Genomic DNA, 18,152 nt, shown 5'->3' with positions numbered 1-18,152 from the left:
TTGCAACCATTCATCCAAAGATGTCGCTTTTTTATTATATCCGATTATCTTAAAATCCAACAGAATAACTTTATGAACAAAATAAGATGGATTTATTGACATATTTTAATTTACAAAAAAAAATCACAACACAAAACAAAGCCGATAAAAATGTTCATATTTTTCATACAAATCGTTCATGACCAGTTTAGATTTATATGTATTGGATTTTTAACCAATTTAATGGCATTTTTGCGACATTTCCAGATATGAATAATGTGATCGGCGGGATGTTTAACATGAAATAATGACTAAATAGAAAAAAAATCAAATCTTAGTTGCAATTGAATGTAGGTAGATATGAATTCCAAGAGATAAAAAGTTAGGACAATTTCTTTCCGATTGTCATCGGCGAAGTGGCTGTTGAATGTATTGTTTTACGTAGCTGTAGTAATGATACTAAATATGTAAATACAATGCTAAAAATATTACGAAGTGAAAAATAGAAAGACTTGATTCGACCATTCGATGAAGATGGCGATTCAGGATTTGGATGATTGATAGAGTTTTGTTCTTGATGATGACGATTCCAAGGAATGCGACCAATTTCACAGAATGTTTTAAAGCGGTTAAATTGTTTTGTGAAAGATTTGATCGATTCGTTTAAATAGCAATAAAGTCGATGACAACGGTAGAAGAATTCTTTGCTCAACTTCCACACTATACTATGACAAAGACATAGAGTGAGAGCACCCAGAAAAGCGCCATTATAGCTCAATACTAGATGATAATTTCGTATCCAAACAATTTGTCCGAAACTGCCGAAAAGATCGAAATTGGTGATGCCAACCGTCCGAAAAAATATTGGCAACGCTGAACTTAATATCAATACCAAAAGGCAATTTAGCATTATCTTGAAGAAAGGAGTCTGACCTGCAATGGGTCGGAGACAACCAAGACCAGGTAAAGAATAAAGACCAACAAGTGATGCACACCAAATGTAAAAAATTAACAATGTTTGAACTGATGCTCCAAGCAAGCCCATCTTTGAGAAAGAGGCGATGCCCAATACTAATGGTTCAGCGCCTGTATCTTCAAAATTAAACAATGTCACCAACAAATTTATCAAAACAATAGCACAGGAAAATGCCGTAGTAACAATCAATAATGCCATCGCAAGTGGATACATTAACCAAGGTATTTTCGAACGAATCCATGAAACAGACAATTTCATTGACAATTTTTGCCGTTGATTTTCATGTTTTTCAATTGTATCGACCAACAATTCTGGTGATAAAGATTTGATATCTGAAATATTAAAATGATGAGAATGAATTAAATTGTATTCAAAGACTTTTTTACCAGTTAATGTCGAATCTTTGGTGATGGGAAGGAGATCAATTGAGAAAACTTTAGATGCATTATCGCCATATTTATTTCGATATCGGATGAGCAATTGTTGACGGCTGAGCAAGACAGTTTCTTTAATAAGGATTCGATCGTATTTTTCCGCCGTTGAATTCACCGAATACGGACGTGTCATGTATTCGTCTAGCAAAATAACCAGATTTAAAATACCTTTTGGCGTACAGACCAGTAGTAAAATGGCTCCGGCAAACGATATACATGAATAAAGGAATGGAAAATTTAACCAAAATGTGATTAGCTGTAAGAAATTTGGTTGCAGAATGGGAAATATTGATGATAAACCAATGAATATACAAGATGACAATATGGTCAACGTTAAGGTTGTCTCCAAAAAAGCTTGCAAAATTCGCGAAAAAAAATTGTCGGTTGATCGTGAAAATCCAGTAGATTCGGCAAAGAAATATGAAAACGGAATCAAAATGAAGCACAAATTTGAAAAGATGAATATACAATGCCATAGTTGCTTGATTAGCTTATCATTTAGCCATCTTAATTCTGGATATTGATCTTCTGGATAAATTAGGATGATTTCGTTTGAAATGATGGTCATCGGTAATAACAGACCAATGGCCAAGGCTATAGCCAGACCAAACACGCACAATTTGACAGCTACGTGATATGTAAGTCGATCTTGTCGAGTTGATGGAACCTATTTAGTGCGGATCAAAATGAATTAAATAATAAAAAATTTTGAAAATTACCTCGGAATTTAGATCCCTATTGCGATATTTCGATATGATGGCATTGGATATGAAACAAAGCACTGCCAATATTAAAACAATAATCAAATAGATGCGTATTACTTCGAAAAATTCTTGATATTGCTGTTCTAACAGCTCATCATTATGGTCTTCTTCTTCGCGAAAAAATTGTGAGTAATCAAACTTCATTATGGCGTCTGATATAATTTTTTTGATTTTAAATGAATAACAATAGCATTGATTTAGTGACAACAGCAATCTTGTTAAAAAGAAACATTGAACTATGAGTGATAATTTGATTACGATAGATAAATAAATTGCAAAATTTTCAAAACAAAAACAGAATTTTTATTTCTTAAAGCCAATCAAGACATATTTTTTTGGTTAGTATCTCTGCTCGCAGTATTTGCCAATCATGACCAATTAGTCACCAAACAAAAAAGTAAATAGAAATTCTGTTTGTTTTTGTGAAGAAAATTTTCATGAGAGAAAGTGGGATAGAGGAAAAAAGTAAAGTGAAAAAGGAAATTGTTACATTGCGTTTTGAGTTGTTCCCCTTGGCCAATTGCCAGCTATGAATGTGATTGGAAATAAAAAGAATATCTTTTTTTATTTGAAATTAATTATGTAATTTTTCGAATTTAGTGATTGGATGTAGATGAATTGACGGCGATGTAATGATACAAAACGACAAGGAGAAATAATGTTACGCCAAGAATGTTGGCAAAAATGGCTAACTGGACGTCAGTAATCATTTTGGCTATATTGGGTGTTGTTGTTGTTGTTTACCAACACAGAAAAACAAAAATCTGGTACAGCAGTTTATCCAATAAAAAACACTTCTTTAATGGTGATCAAACTAGATAAATTGAAAATAGAAACAACCAAAGTTTGATGAATTTTGCTTATCCATGAATGATATGATCATGGGATTGATGACAATAATACTCACTTCTATTATTGGAGCCCAGGCAAATCTGTTTCTTTTTTTACCAAATCTAAATAACGATGGATGTCGTTTTAATTTCTACTATAATGAAAAACGTGTATGAATTTTGATACGGGTAGTATTTTCAAGTTGGATGACGCGATGTTTGAGTATGCACACAACAATACCGTCATCATAACATCAAGTTACACAAAAACACATAAATGTATACACACACAAAAAATGTAACTAAACACAAATTATAATAGCACAGTGCGCACAATGTCATATAATACCGACGTATTTACCGATATCAAACAGATTTCACTTTCAAAAAAAACAATTAAAATGTTTCAAACATAACATAACATTTTTTCATTTGCAGCCTAAAAACGCAAAAAACAATTCGCAATACTTTGCTGAAACCTTTGCGATGGCCATTTTGTTAACAGTTTTGCGTTCAATTCGCTTACAATCCATTCATAAAATACGCTACATCATGTAATGCCATCTATCATTACGAATTAAATTGATTTTTTTTTGAAATGCCATTTATTTAATTTCTAATTCATTGTATGAATAATAAGAGAAAATAAGAGATGAAGAACAAGCGGTGAAAAAGGTTATCTTTGTTTACCGTTAAAAAAAACAAAATCAATTCAACATGAATACAAACTGAATAAATATCAGCATAGATAATAATCTCTATATTACAGAAAATCGATGGGATTTATTTTCGAATTGATTTTTTCGAAAGTCGATTTGAAGGCAACAATTTTTAAGAAAAAATTTTATATTTTACAGCAATATCATTATTACGCGGCAAGCATATTTTTGATATTTTTAGGCGTTGTATCATCATTCAAATGTCTTGTGGTATAACGAAGTGAATTGAGCAAACCTTCAACCATTGTTGGTGGTTGTTCTTTTAGAACTTTAATCGAACCACGAACATCGATCTGTGTGGTTTTGGCAAATGCACCTATTGGATGAACATGATCGTAGAGAATAATGACTCCAACCATGACGCGTAATACAAAATAAACAGTTTCTTCGTTTTGAAATCTTGAACAAAAATCTCTGCAATGATGAAATTGAATAAAATACATTGGAATAAAATTAAACTATATAGGACTTACTGATTTTCTATCATTCGTTGACATACTTTGGCCATAGTGCCAAGCGTTTCGGTTATGTTTTCAATTGGCAAATGAGGATTGGATGTAACAAAATTAAGGGTCGCGTTTGCCAAAGAATGTAACATTGGTGTGGCATTTGCATAAAACAAAGACATTCTATTAGCGAATTCTGGGCTTAGATCTTCAATGGCCATCAAATCGGTGTTATGATTAGGATTTGGCGAACGGATACGATTGATCGTTCGACGATAAAAACTAAAATCATTTTGAATGGAAGGATTGAGCATTTTAAGCTCATCAAATTTGAGAACAAAATCCAGAAGACAACTAAATTGCTTCACCAATGCTTGTTGTGTTTCTAAATGTTTTAAAGGTGGCATCGAATCCGAACAAAGTTCGCCTAACAAAAGCATCACAGTTTCATCTATTATAAAAAGAATTAAAATTCAGGAATCTCATTATTAAAAACTTATCAAACTTACCCAATCTCAATGCGAATTCATAGAAATGCTTCAAACGATTGACTAATGGTACAACGGTATTCCATATTTTTAGCTGTAATTCCTTATTATGGGGATTATCGATTGCCTGTTTTTTTAGTTTGAATATTTTATCGTATTAATTATATTAATAACAATTATAAATCAAACTGCCGTCAAAAACATTCACACAGGAAGTTATATGAAAAAAAAGGAAAAAGGATGACTGAATGTAATAGGAAAAAATGAAATCGACACATATATTCAATGCATGTTTAATTGTCTATGCTACTGATAATCGAATGTAATATAATTGAACGACAAAAAAACAAACAACAATGACAGACTAACAAAAAAAACGGATGTTGATGAAATTTTCATTTTTTCAATGTTTTGTTTTACAGCTATTACGCCAAAGCAATTCGAACTCAAAAATAAAGAAGAGAAAATCCCGAAAAATGATATTTGTGAACATCAAAAAAAAAGAAGAGAGAAACGAAAAGGATTGGTTTGGAGATCAGATTACAAACCTGACGAATTTCGGCACTAGCTCCTTTATACGTTTGTAGATCGGCAAGTATCTTGGCCGCATCATTCAATGTATTGTCAACTACAGTATAGGTCATTTGTTCCGATTCGGTTGGTTGGGCATCTATTATATACAAATAATCAAATTCAAAAATTCATTCATTTCACATAATTAATTAGATTTTTCATTATCATTTTATCATATCTTACAGATACAAGTTTAGAATTATAATCCATTTCAATCTTTAAAACAAATTCACACACACCCGTTCAGGTATGATGATTAAATATATACTTACTCTCAAAATCGACAAAAATGTCACGTTTAAGCGTTGCATTACGATGCAAATTTAATAGACTGAGCAAGCTACCCATATTGATCCAGTTGGTAATTATTTGATGATGATGATGATGATTATATCACTCGGTTGTTGACAGACGATAATAATAATTATGATGATGAATTAACAATCAAAACAACAAAAACAACAGGTTGCACTCTTGTCAAACAAGAGTCGAACAAAAAAGAAAAAAGAAAAAATTGTAAAGAAAACAATCTTGATTGTTATTGTGTAATAATTACGATTTAAACACATGAATAGAACCACCACATATATTACGATGATAAAGATAGATTTGATTGGGTGTTCAACAACAAGATGACAATTCGTAATATACTTGACAACTAATTGATGGATGGATGTCTCATATGAATGAATCCGGTTGATGGTTATGATGAACTTGAGATAATAATATGATTGTGGTATAGTTGATGAACAAATGAAGAAATGAATGATTTAAATCCAATAGTATTGTTATGTATGCTTAAAGGATTTTGTTTATTGTATATGATGCACCAGAAAAAAAAGATTTTTGTTTATTCTATTGTCGCCTTTGATAGAAGAGTTTAGTTTATAATCATTAATATCCAACGCATCATCCATATCATAGTGTTAAAAGGAACGTCTAAAAAGAAATACATCTAAAGAAAGATAAAAATTAGACAATTGATAATCAACTAAAACAGGTGTGTCATATGACAATTGATGTCCCTGATTTTGATCTAATATATCTACTAATCATAATATGTTCATAATAATGACATCCAATTCGATTAATTTTTTTTGCTCTCAACTTTCAATTTTATCTTGTTCGATAAAATGGATAATTTGTAAGTCCTTTCCAACAAAAAAAATTAGCAGAATCAATTTCTTATTATCATCGAAGACAATGAAAAAAAGTGATAACCTGTATTATAACATAATGTATATCATCAGGTATAGATTGGAACCGATGAAAGCCAGTTTTTGCATAAATCTGTGTGTGTGTGTGCATTACATACCAAGTGAAAACCAACCAAGCGAATGCTTGACAATCGACAATTATTAGATGAGAGTCATCAGAGTAAAAAAAACACGCCAAGTGTATCACGCGAAAAAATGATATACGATCATCATCATCATAATCGTTGATTGTTTCCAATTTCCCAATGTTAGTGTCCAGATGATGGTGAGTGGAATTGATGTTTGAAAAATCGTTGTATAGAACAACACAATGGACAGTGAGATTCGATGATTCTTGATGCTTGGATGAACGAGTGTAATAAACGCGCCAGTTTTCATAAAATTCACACAAATCATAGCAACAGCTCAATCTTCTTTAATTCACAATGATCGTTGGGCAAAGCTTCAGCACGACGACAACAACTCGCAATGGATCGTTTATAATAAAAAACGACCATATACATTGGATTGTATGTTTGCCACCACCACCTCTATCACTATCACCATTACCACCACACCTCGGATCAATGATTGTATGGTATTAAACATGTGGTATAGAATGGATCATCATGAATGGTGTTTATTTGGTCGTTCGTATAAGTGTTAGAGTATTTTAACATGTGGTTGAAATCTAGAATTATCGTTGTAGTGGCAGGTGATTATTATATATGGCCATGATTAGACTTTATACTATAGGATCGGATTCGTTGTAATTATTTCATTGATATGTTTGAATAATAATAATAATAATAAAATACATATTTCGATGAGATATATCGCTCCTGAAACGGTTTTAATAAAAATAAATTATTCTTTGAACTTCCGTTGTTCAAATATATAAAATATGTCATTCATTTCATGAATTGATATTATGAGACCGAAAATTTTCATGAATATCATCATAATAGATTAATCTATGTACATATGAGAATAATTTAAAAAGTAATAGCCCTATTGTGACAAATTTAAAAGAGTAATAATAATAAAAAATTTCAGGTGCAAACAAATCAAAAATGAATTATTATGATTGAGTTGGGAATGTAATGGGGGTGGGAGCTAAGATTACAACCGATCATCAACCCGTCATGAAAATGAAAGAGGTTCGGTTAGTTAAATTCATCATTAGGTATAGACCAGTGATGCAGAAATTATCATTGTTGACGACAAGGAATTTTTCGAGAAAAGAATATATTCACAATCTTTGTGGTATGTGGACAAACCAATTCATACAATCGTATACGATGTCATCATTATCATTATTATATTGCTATAATACTCTCATGGTAATGATCGTTATCATATATAAACTCGATCTGATTATCTTTGTGGTCGTCGTTGTCCATCATTATTTTCATCATCGTTGGTCTGAAACTATTTTTCTGGTGGACACACGCAATCCAATGTATAAACTTTACCTTCATAGTTTGATTGGTAAGGTGGGTAGAGATAAGCATTGTCGTCGACTTTGTCGAATGTCTTCGAACTCATCATCATGGCAATTTTTTTGTTTTGTTTATGATTGTTGTTGTTGGGAAAATAATTACTTATTCAACTTCATTATACTTATTCATTGGTTCGCTTTTTTCAATAATAATAATAATAATGATTACAATAATCTTCAATTTGATTATGGCAAACAAACGTATAGCAATGAAGGTTTATTTTTTAGTAAATGCCATTGACCGTAGCCGATCATCATTGTTGGTTGTCATCATCATTATAAATTGTTCATTTTGTTTAGTTATATATAAATAATAATTGACAACGTCGTTTGTTTGTGATGATTGTCAATGGTTAAAGACGATGAACTTTATTGGAAAAAAATCAAATATAATTTTTTTTTGTCGATTCGAGAGATTGATTTGAAAAATTGATTTTTATTTCTTATGGGTATTTACGCGATCAATAATTGATTCAAATGAAAAAAAATTGATTATAAAATTTCTTACATTTTCAATAGATGGCAGAAATGAGTGATAATGATCAATTATGAATTGATCGGAATGACATTTTTTTTTGACTATAGAAAATGATTCAAAAGGAATGAATAGAATTTATTTATTATCATTTTTTATTTTTACTTTTATTTTCCTCAAATAATAATGATACAAATACAAAATAAAAATGTGGGGAAAAAAAAGTTAAAATAATTTCACAATTTTATCGTTTTTTTTTATCTCAATGATTTGTTAATTTTTAATGATAATAATAATTAATGACAAACGAAACAGAAAAAAATGAAATACAAATGAAAACAATGAGAAAAATAAAATAAAAAGAAAAAGAAATCATCTCACAATGGTTATCAGATCAATTAATAATTATCAAATCCTGAATAATTTTTTTTTTGTTTCACAAATCTTGGATTTGATAAAGCTGCTGTTGCTGTTATGAATCATCAGAGTTCTCGGTTTGAAGCTTAAATTATCAATTCTTGATGCGATTTTTTTCAAAATAGAAAAAAATTTTGCGGGTTTTTTTTCGTTTGACGTATGAAACAAAACTTGTTATCTTGCTTGTTTTGGTTTGAATTTGGTTAACAAAAAAATTCAGTGTGAAGATTGCTAGTTAAACAAAAACATAAGGAAAAAAATTTAAAATCTCCTGATCAAAGTTTGATTATATAAAAAAAAATAATCCTAATCAGATTTTTTTTCTGCTGCTTTGTTAGTTACGAATAGAATTAATATTTGATTTTTATTTTGTTGTTTTGTTTTCACAATTTGGTAATGCCTGTTTTTTTTGTTGTAGATAAAAATCTATGAAAAGATGATAAAATGATTGATGAAAATGTATGTGGGTGGAGATCGAATCGAATCGAATTCTGAAGAAAAGGAGCGGTATGAAATTAATTTCGTTAGAAAAAAGAAAAGAAAAAGAAAATGCAATGTTGTTCAATGTATTCAACACCAATTATTAATGATGAAGATGATGATGATGATGATGACATTTGTAATTCATTATAAATTATTATTACATTGATCAGTTTGTCTATAGTTAGTTAATCAATCTAATTTTCTTTTTTTTTATTTATCAATTGTTTGTATGTATGTATAGTAGGAGAGAAAAAAAATCAGTTAATAAAATCGAATCGAAACAAGAAATTGTAAAAAAAACTAGAGAACCCGAAAAAGAAAATTACAGAATCCTTTTAATTGAAAAATAAAAAAAAACAAAATTATTTAATAATTAAAAAAAGAAGAAAAGATAAAATAATTCGATTCAAAGCGAGAAAAAAACGATGACAATTACACACATACACACACACCCGTGAAATACATTCGTTTGTGTTGAGAATAAGAAGAAAATAACGAACGTAAACCTAACGACAACACATTTTAAGTATTTATCAATACAGAGTATGAGAAAAGATTAATGAAAGATAAAAAAACATTTAGATCGGAATCATAATTGACAATAAAGAAAATTCGAATGTTTTTTTTTGTTTGTGAGTTGATCGTTGACGTAATTGTGAAATAGAATGAAATGATGAAGCGGGATGATGATGGTGATGAATTTTTTTTGTTTTTTGAAAATTTTGAAGAAATCGTTGAAAAATTAGCTTGAATTCAATTTAATTTGTCTGGAATTTTTTTTAGTTTTGTAGAAAATAGGATTATTGACTTCTTTGTTGGTTAAAATAAATGCGACGGATGGATTTTTCAGTTGAAATTTTAGTTTTTTTTTGATGATAATGGAGTGATGTTAGATGGTCAATCATTCGATAGGTAGGTTAGATCTGTAGGTGTGTAAAATAAGTCGGTTCAATAGAAAAGGATATTAAAGAACGAGGTAACGGGTTTGTTATGTGCGCTTGTCGAAAGAGATTGTTGATAAGGAGAAAAAAAAGAGATTGGTTGATTGGCGACACTGATGACTATCATCAAGTCGTAAAATGAATGGATGGAGTGAGTGAGTTACCGGATGTGAAGGTTAATTTTTCGAAGGTTGAAATGATTTTTTTTCAGCAAATGAAAAGATTCAAAAGTATCAAGACTGAGAGAGATAAATATCATTGTCATAAGTTAATGAAAATTTGATAACAATGTTTTATCGTTCCAGCAATCATCATCGATAAAAATGTTTTTCACTTCAAGTCCATCATAATCGGGAAATTCAAAATGAGAACCCGATGAATTACTGCTACCAGAGGCTGTTGTCGATGCACTAATGTTGGTCGATTGTGTTGCCGATGTTTGTAATGAATCGAATGAGGAATCCAAATGACCAAATATAAGGCCACTATTATTTGACATTTGATGATTGCTTCCATTTGTTGTTGATGCCGTTGTTGATGAATAACAAGACCATGGATCACCATTGTTATTGTTATTGTTAAGATTGAAAACATCACAAAAATCATCGAGATCGTTGATGGAAGTAGTTGAAGATGGTGGCGATGCCATTACTGATGATGATGACAGCAATGCATTCATATTGGATTGTTGTTCAACTTGATGGTGGCTAATACAATCTATATTGATACCTTGTTTTGTTCGATTCGAGCCAATCAAATCGTTTTCAATGAATGAATCAATCATGAATTGTTGTGGTAAGCTATCGGTTGTTGTTGTCTGTTTAAAGATCATTTCCGGTTCACCATCCGATGCGAAACCTGATGTAGCTGTCGATGTTGGTGTTAGGAGGCCTGAATTATTGGATTGAAAAATTGTTGACGATTTTGATGAGTTACGTAAACATTTTGCAAGTCCAAGGTGTTTATGTGGATGATCAGCAATCGAAATGAACGATGCATCTGAATTCAAAAGTAGATCGTCCACATTACTATTATTACCACAATAACTACCATCAGTCGATGATACGGGTGATATTGAACCGGATATAGTTTTCGATGTTGACAAAGGCATCGAATCGATGGCAATGAATTTATTGACAATTGTTGGTTGTTTACCATTCGTGGTTGTTAGTGTCAATATATTAGAAGATAGACTTTTAGCGTTGTTAGAATTCGCATTATGAGTGATTGTCCGAATTTTAGCTTTTCGTGATCCACTAATATCACCGATATTATTCACCATTATCGAATTATGGTTGGCAAGAATCATTCCATTACAATTAGATAAAGTCGTTTCGATTGCTATAGCGGTTGGATGTTGTTGAATTGTTGTTGGACCACTAATCATCATTGTGTGGCTATTGTTTGTTCGTCGACTTGTATCCGAATGGCCGGAATCAGAAAGGCTATCCATATCGCCATTATTCGATGATGATGACGATAAGGAAGATGATGGATTCAATGTCGATGATGGTTTGAGCTTTTTCTTTGGTCGATATTTGTAATCCGGATATTGTTTCAAATGTAATAGTCGTAAACGTTCAGCTTCCGCAATGAATGGTCGACGTTCTTCTTCTGTCAACATTTTCCATCGTTTACCCAAACGTTTAGATATTTCTGCATTATGTATTTCAGGTTGTTGTACGCAAATTTTTCGTCGCTCAATCTGTGACCACACCATAAATGCATTCATTGGCCTTTTGATATGATTATGATTTCCCGTACGTTTACAACGTGTAGCATCGGTATATGGTGTCGATGAATCTTCCGATACTTTTAATGAACCAAAATGTGATTCCGGATTGATACCGATTGTCAGGCCATTGATAATATTATTATTATCATTATTATCATTGATATCAATGATAACTTCATCATCATATAATGTGGTCATAATATTGTTACAAGAATCAATACCATTATTATTATTATTATCATTGATAATTAAAGAATCTAAATCAGATAATGAAGATGATTCCATTATTTAGATATATTATTTGAATTTAAAATGATTGGCAATTTCAAGTCTAAATGATATGAATGTTGAAATTTCTGCAGAAATTTGGCGCCTCACGAAAATTGAAAATTGGCTTGTTTTTAGCTAAGATGATGACTCATGTAAGTATTATTATTAGGCAATATTAGTGCAATGAATTAATAAACTTGTTGGTTAGCACTATGGATCATTCAATTTTTCATTCAACCATTAAGATTATAATTATTATGGATGAAAATTATTTGATTTGTGATTTCAATGATAAACACGTGTTTTTTTCACTAAACCGGTGGTTGACGATGATTAATAATAATAATATTGAATATTTTCAAATGAAATGATTCTTGATTTGCTGTCTGACAATTACAATATTAAATTCATATGAATCATCTTGGCGCAGGATCCATTGAGTCGGCGTGAATCAGTATGATGTTTTAAATTGAATCGAGAATGACCAGTTGGAATTTGGCGCCTTTCTATACATAGATGGCAACAACCACGCACACACGTACACTATACAGCTAATGGAAAAGAAAATTGATTTGTCGATATGATTCAAAATAGTAATCGAAGCCAATAGCAGTATCAGCAACAGGAGAAATCGTTTTGATTGATTTAAAATCAAAAATAATAATAATGATGATGATGATGACGTAAATGAAAGAAATTAACGAAAATGGAAACCCAAATTGAAGAATTTTTTTTTTATATAATCACAGACGAAGGGAAAAAGAAATAGATCGATCCAGAAAAGGCTTGCCCCCTTTTTGCTTCCCTCGTCAATCAAACAAACCAGCAGAAAAAAATGAGAAGAATGTAGACGAAAATAAAATGTTTAGAATATTATTATATTCTCGAGAACAAATAATATGATTCCAGTAAAATCCAGTGATCGTTTTGAATTTTTTTTTTTGCTTCTTTTTCAAATGATGATTGCAAAATATAGCTGCCCTTGTGTGTGGTGTATTTGTATGTTTCAGTCTCACATTAAAAAGATTTTGGCCATTTGGTAAAAAATTATGATGAAATTCAATGTATAATATAAAATGATCACTATAGAATATCACGATCAGGATTTGATGCTGATTTAATATTATTATTATTGTTGTTGTTGTTTTATTTCAATGTTTAGATATTTCAAGTTCATCACTCAGTAGAAAGATATATACAAAAAATAAAAATAATAAAATGAAATGAAATCCAAATCACAAATGGCACATAAACGAATTGACAATTGTTTTTGCTGTTCAAATTGTAAAAATCATATCAAAAACGGACGAAAGAAAATTTCGGTTTTCTTAGCAAATTTTAATTTTCAATAAATTTTTTTTTCGACAAAAAAGTGTCCGTAATAATGGGTTTTTATTATTATAAATGACGGTTGTAAAAAAAAACTCAAAATCAATGTGATCTAGGCCCTATGATTGAAGGTCCTGTTGAGGTGTGGCTTTTGACCAAGTGTTGAACAATTGACACACACACACACACACATACAAACACGTAAATTCGTAAATACACAAACACAGTGAGATCAAATCTTGTTTTCACAATCAAATTGATCCTGAGATAGTAGATTTGGTTCTAAGGTCTTTTTTTCATTAAAAAAGGGATTTTCTTTCCCTATTTTTATCAATCAATTTTTCGTGTTGTCGTCGTCGTCGTTATTGTTGTTGCTAACCGATAGTTTTTTTCTCGTTGGTCATTCAGATATTTTGTTGGGTAGAAATTTGTTAAGGATTTTCAAATGGTACAAGATCTTCCAATTCAAATTTTTTTCCGTTCGTTTTTAACATTTACATATATAAACACACGAAGATATACTGTATGAGAAAATGAAAATATTTTTAAATGGATGTTGACAATATTTTTGTTTAATCAGAATATTGATGATAATTGAATGTCAATGATTGAAATTTTTTTTGATAATGGCAAATATAAACAATTTAGTTCGGCTGTATTTTTACGGAAAATGATCGAGATCTTTCTTTTACACCGTCATCACCAAAAAGCCGATCACTACTGTAGTCTTGCCGTCGTATTTAGTTTGGTTGGTTGGTTACAGACTACAGATTCGATAGCACGATTTTGTTGGTTGGACTGTCACACACACGGTGTTTCTGCATGGCTGTTGTTAAATGCGCAGATTTTTTCTTCATTCAGTTTTGACAGCGGTAGTGGGCATGAATGAATTGGAATGAGCGAGAAGAAAAAAAAACTAAGTTTTCTTTCCAATATCCATTCTCAAATGGTTCGAATTCGTGTTTTTGGAAATATATTCGCGCTTTTGGTTTGGTTCATTCATTTTTTACAATTCTGGTTTTCATTACGATCAATTATGTAGGGGGAGAACCCTTGTCCTTAATGTAGTAGTGGTATTAATATTATCATCAAATATTATATCAAGGGTGGATCTTATTCATGTGATAGACGCATGCGTTAGACCAAAAGGACATTGCACTGTGGTTGATTATGGACGGTGCTGGTTGGTTGACTGTTTGATGGGCGGGAGGTTTAAAAAAGGGGGTAACCATTATCATCATCATCATCAATTATTATTTTGATTAGAATAAGATTTTTTTTTTTGAAAATCCATGGTAGAGGCAAAGATTGTTACTGTAGACAAACGAGCACCACACAAATTCACATGATAGTGTTTTGGGGGTATGAAAAAAAATGGATATTTTCTCATTTCATTTTACATTCGAAATTCTCAACTATTATCAATGAAGTAAGTAGAATTATTCTTTAAAATCTTTTTGATAAGAATCCTTTATTTTACGAATATATAAGTTTGGTTAGACGATAAATTAACACCAATCAAACAAACAGACAGAAAAAAAAGGAATTATAGTAATTTGTAACAGAGAAAAAAAAATAAATAGATTTTCCATTGGATGGTAAAAGTTTAATATTTAAAAAAATGGATCGATCGAAGGTGAATGAAATGAAATTCTCCTCTGCCTAGTATACGAATCGGTTGGTTGGTTAGTTGATTTGAGTGCGTGTGTGTGTGTGTGTTATTGCCATTTGTGATGATGATGATGATGATTATATGATTTCAAGTATTTTTTTCATGGCCGTGAAATATACTCGCACACGAACACATACATAAATGTTTAGATCGAGAATCGGGCAAAAAAAATGGCCGCATCCATGCCCGATCCATCAAATAAAAAAAATCGAATCGGACTATATTTTCATTCAGAATGAATCAAAAAAGAAACAAAATTGACATTAAGAAATCAAAATTTGTATCAAATGATTCTTATCGTTTCTCACTTCCCTTTTCTTTTCTTTTTTATTCCCATCCTATGAATTTGAAAATTTTATCATCATCACCGGCTTCATATTTTTATTTTTTTTCAGAACAAAATCAAGTCAAGTTTCATTGGGAAATACACACATACATAACAATACACAATGGCCGACAGATTTTGGGTGTATGTACAAGTTTTTCCACTTTGATAGAAACTTGTAAAACCAAACTTAAATGAATAAAAAAAAATCAAAATTCTTTCTTTTCTCTTTCTTCATTCGTGTCTTTTAGAAGAAAAAAAAACAACAAGCCAAGTAGAAGTTCGAGTTTTTTTTCTTCTATCTCTCTCTGCTGTTGCTATAGCATGCTGAATAAAGAATAGTGTTTAACCCTCCATTGTATGTCAATGTCTATGGCCTATCATTTTTTTCTCCCTATAGATATGGGCTGTTGCTCATGATGACCATCCAACCATCCATCCATCCATCCATCTATCTATCCAATCATACATCCGACCTCGAAACAACAACTTTGGACAAGAATTCCTAGTCCATCATCATAAGTCCAAATGAACTATGAAATGAATTGGGGAAAAAATTAAAATAAAAAGCAATTGTTTTCGTTTTTTATTCTCTTTTCTCTCTCCAATAATTCTCTTCTCTGGTATTTATCATCATTCATTCATACACTTAAAAAATTACATTCTTGTTGTTGTTTTTCCATGGCCATCATCATTCATGGCTTGTTTCTATCATCAAATCCAATGGAGAGAAAGAAAAAGAGGCTAACAATTGAAAACAAGATCAAAACATGATCATCATCAACGACCAATGTTCAAATTTTATCATATAGAAATAAATTTCTTTTGAGAAATCAAAAAAAATCACTATCAATTCTTGCAGATAGATAGATAGAATTGGATTAGTTTTTTTCCCGAAATGATCAAAATCAAACAAAATTAAAAACAAAAAAACACTGAAATGTTTAAATAAATTTCAAATATGTTTCCAAAAGATGCCTTATAGATGATTGATGTATCGACGACCATGACCAGTAAAATCATCATACATGTCAACCAAAAAACAAGAAAGAAGATAATTTTTGATTTTTTTTTCATTTGTTCATGCCCTGTGGTAGTTCCCATGATATTACAACGATCATTTTTATTTCTTTCAATGAATTTCAAATGACCATATTAACCTGTTAGATTTGGCTGTAGTTTTATTTTGTTTCTCCATTTTTTTTTGCTGTATCAATCAAAACATAATAAATTCACATTGATTGTTCACTTTCATTCATTAATTTGCCTTGAATTTATATGAAGATGCACTTAAAGAAAGAAAGAAAAAACTTAAGAATCTATTCGTGTTGAATCCAAAAACATCAATAAATTTCACGAGGTCAAAATAGTAACAAATCTTGACTGAATTTTTGAGAAATCTTAAAGATCTATTTACATATGATATGTTGTTTATTCGTATGTAAACAGGCGCCATTGAAATTAAAGAATGTCAAAGGTTAAGCATTTTTTTTGTCAAGAATAAACAAGAAAAAATGATCGCCCGGAACATAGTATTTAATCGGAAACTTTTTTCAGTTTTGTGTTGAATTACTGGGTTATTTTTTCTGTTTCAATCACCAAAGTTGAGACATTTAAATATTCATTTTATGAATCAAATTATGTTAGTCCTTTTAAATTTAAAAAAATTGTCCTTTTAAATACGCATGTTCAAAAATGGCAGCTTGCAACTGTATAGAATTTGATATACCGACGGCAATGATGATCAATGAACAATGATGGCTGGGCCTCAATGGTCGACCAGACGGTCGATCGGTTAGTTGATTTTTTTCTATTTCTCTTTCTCTCTTGTATTTGAAGGTTAAAAGATCAAGCTATGACAGGCAATTCAATAATTTCGACACGGCCATATACTATAAACATTATATACAACTTCCGAACATAGTATTTATCCATTTGTGTGTGTATGTGAACATCTGGCCTAAACATTCAACATCTGCTCTCTCACGTTTACTTTAGAATAAATGAGATGGATGAGAGCTAAAAATTAGAGCTGGCTGAAAAAAATATACAAACAATGCTGCGCTTTATATTGCGGACCACAATTGGGTTCCACAATCATAATAATGATTCGAATGGTAATAATTTTTTTTAGGCCATAAGCCACCGAATGGGGAACTAACCCAAAGATTGATCTTTAGGTTATCTTTAAGTATTTCCTAATGTTGAATGATCATCAAACAAACGAGAAAATCTTTAAGAAAACTATTCATCAGCAGCAAACAAGAAGAAGAAAAAGAAATAACCTATGGATAAGATCCTATTTTTTATTTTCGGCAAACTTGTTATAAAGGCAAAGAAATCCATGTTTTTTTTACAAAAGTTGACATTTAGTGAATGGAACAAACAGTTCAGAAGCAAGTTTTATTTTGTTTGTTTGTTTGTTTTTGTATCAATGAAACGAGATAAATACACATTCTATCATTTTTTTGGATGATGAAAAATGTGAAACAAAGATTCATCGTTTTTATTTCCATTCATAATGATCCCATACAGAACAAAGTTTGACTACTGACAGTCAATGTCAACATATTTCAGATCCAATTCGAAAAGGTAGTGA

At 30.8% G+C, this 18,152-nt stretch overlaps 3 protein-coding genes and 1 long non-coding RNA gene across 5 annotated transcripts; 1 reads left to right on the top strand and 3 right to left on the bottom strand.

The window, feature by feature from the left end:
- Positions 1–69: 69 nt before the first annotated feature.
- lili (LMBR1-like protein lilipod) lies at positions 70–2,961 on the bottom strand. 2 transcript variants are annotated; one of them, XM_075819700.1, is made up of 4 exons: positions 2,644–2,961; positions 2,109–2,389; positions 1,342–2,056; positions 70–1,287 (listed from the first exon to the last, which is right to left on the bottom strand). In XM_075819700.1, exons 2-4 carry the CDS (start codon positions 2,295–2,297, stop codon positions 362–364), a joined length of 1,830 nt encoding a protein of 609 aa, XP_075675815.1. In that variant the 5' UTR covers positions 2,298–2,389; positions 2,644–2,961; the 3' UTR covers positions 70–361. The 2 variants fall into 2 exon arrangements, with proteins under 2 accessions (XP_075675815.1, XP_027198960.1); XM_027343159.2 differs by having other exon boundaries at positions 2,109–2,367.
- Positions 2,962–3,609: 648 nt separating this feature from the next.
- On the bottom strand, positions 3,610–6,159 carry LOC113793177 (CYFIP-related Rac1 interactor B). Its single transcript, XM_027343163.2, has 6 exons — positions 5,766–6,159; positions 5,482–5,682; positions 5,185–5,306; positions 4,658–4,763; positions 4,176–4,599; positions 3,610–4,116 (listed from the first exon to the last, which is right to left on the bottom strand). The coding sequence occupies exons 2-6, from the start codon at positions 5,555–5,557 to the stop codon at positions 3,852–3,854; spliced, it is 993 nt and encodes a 330-aa protein (XP_027198964.1). The 5' UTR covers positions 5,558–5,682; positions 5,766–6,159; the 3' UTR covers positions 3,610–3,851.
- Positions 6,160–9,599: 3,440 nt separating this feature from the next.
- Positions 9,600–14,517, bottom strand: LOC113793174 (uncharacterized). Its single transcript, XM_027343160.2, has one exon. It carries the CDS (start codon positions 12,240–12,242, stop codon positions 10,491–10,493), a length of 1,752 nt encoding a protein of 583 aa, XP_027198961.1. The 5' UTR covers positions 12,243–14,517; the 3' UTR covers positions 9,600–10,490.
- An 86-nt stretch (positions 14,518–14,603) lies between these two features.
- On the top strand, positions 14,604–16,753 carry LOC142644950 (uncharacterized). Its single transcript, XR_012846166.1, has 3 exons — positions 14,604–14,985; positions 15,624–15,697; positions 15,805–16,753. It is a non-coding gene; the product is annotated as an uncharacterized LOC142644950 (long non-coding RNA).
- Positions 16,754–18,152: the final 1,399 nt, after the last annotated feature.

The sequence above is a fragment of the Dermatophagoides pteronyssinus genome, unplaced genomic scaffold (assembly GCF_027571235.1).
Source record: "Dermatophagoides pteronyssinus isolate colony J.1.1.1.1 unplaced genomic scaffold, Derpt_VIB-CSIC_2022.12 sq0001, whole genome shotgun sequence".
NCBI classification, from domain to species: Eukaryota; Metazoa; Arthropoda; class Arachnida; order Sarcoptiformes; family Pyroglyphidae; genus Dermatophagoides; species Dermatophagoides pteronyssinus.
This window is presented reverse-complemented; position numbering and strand designations above follow the sequence as displayed.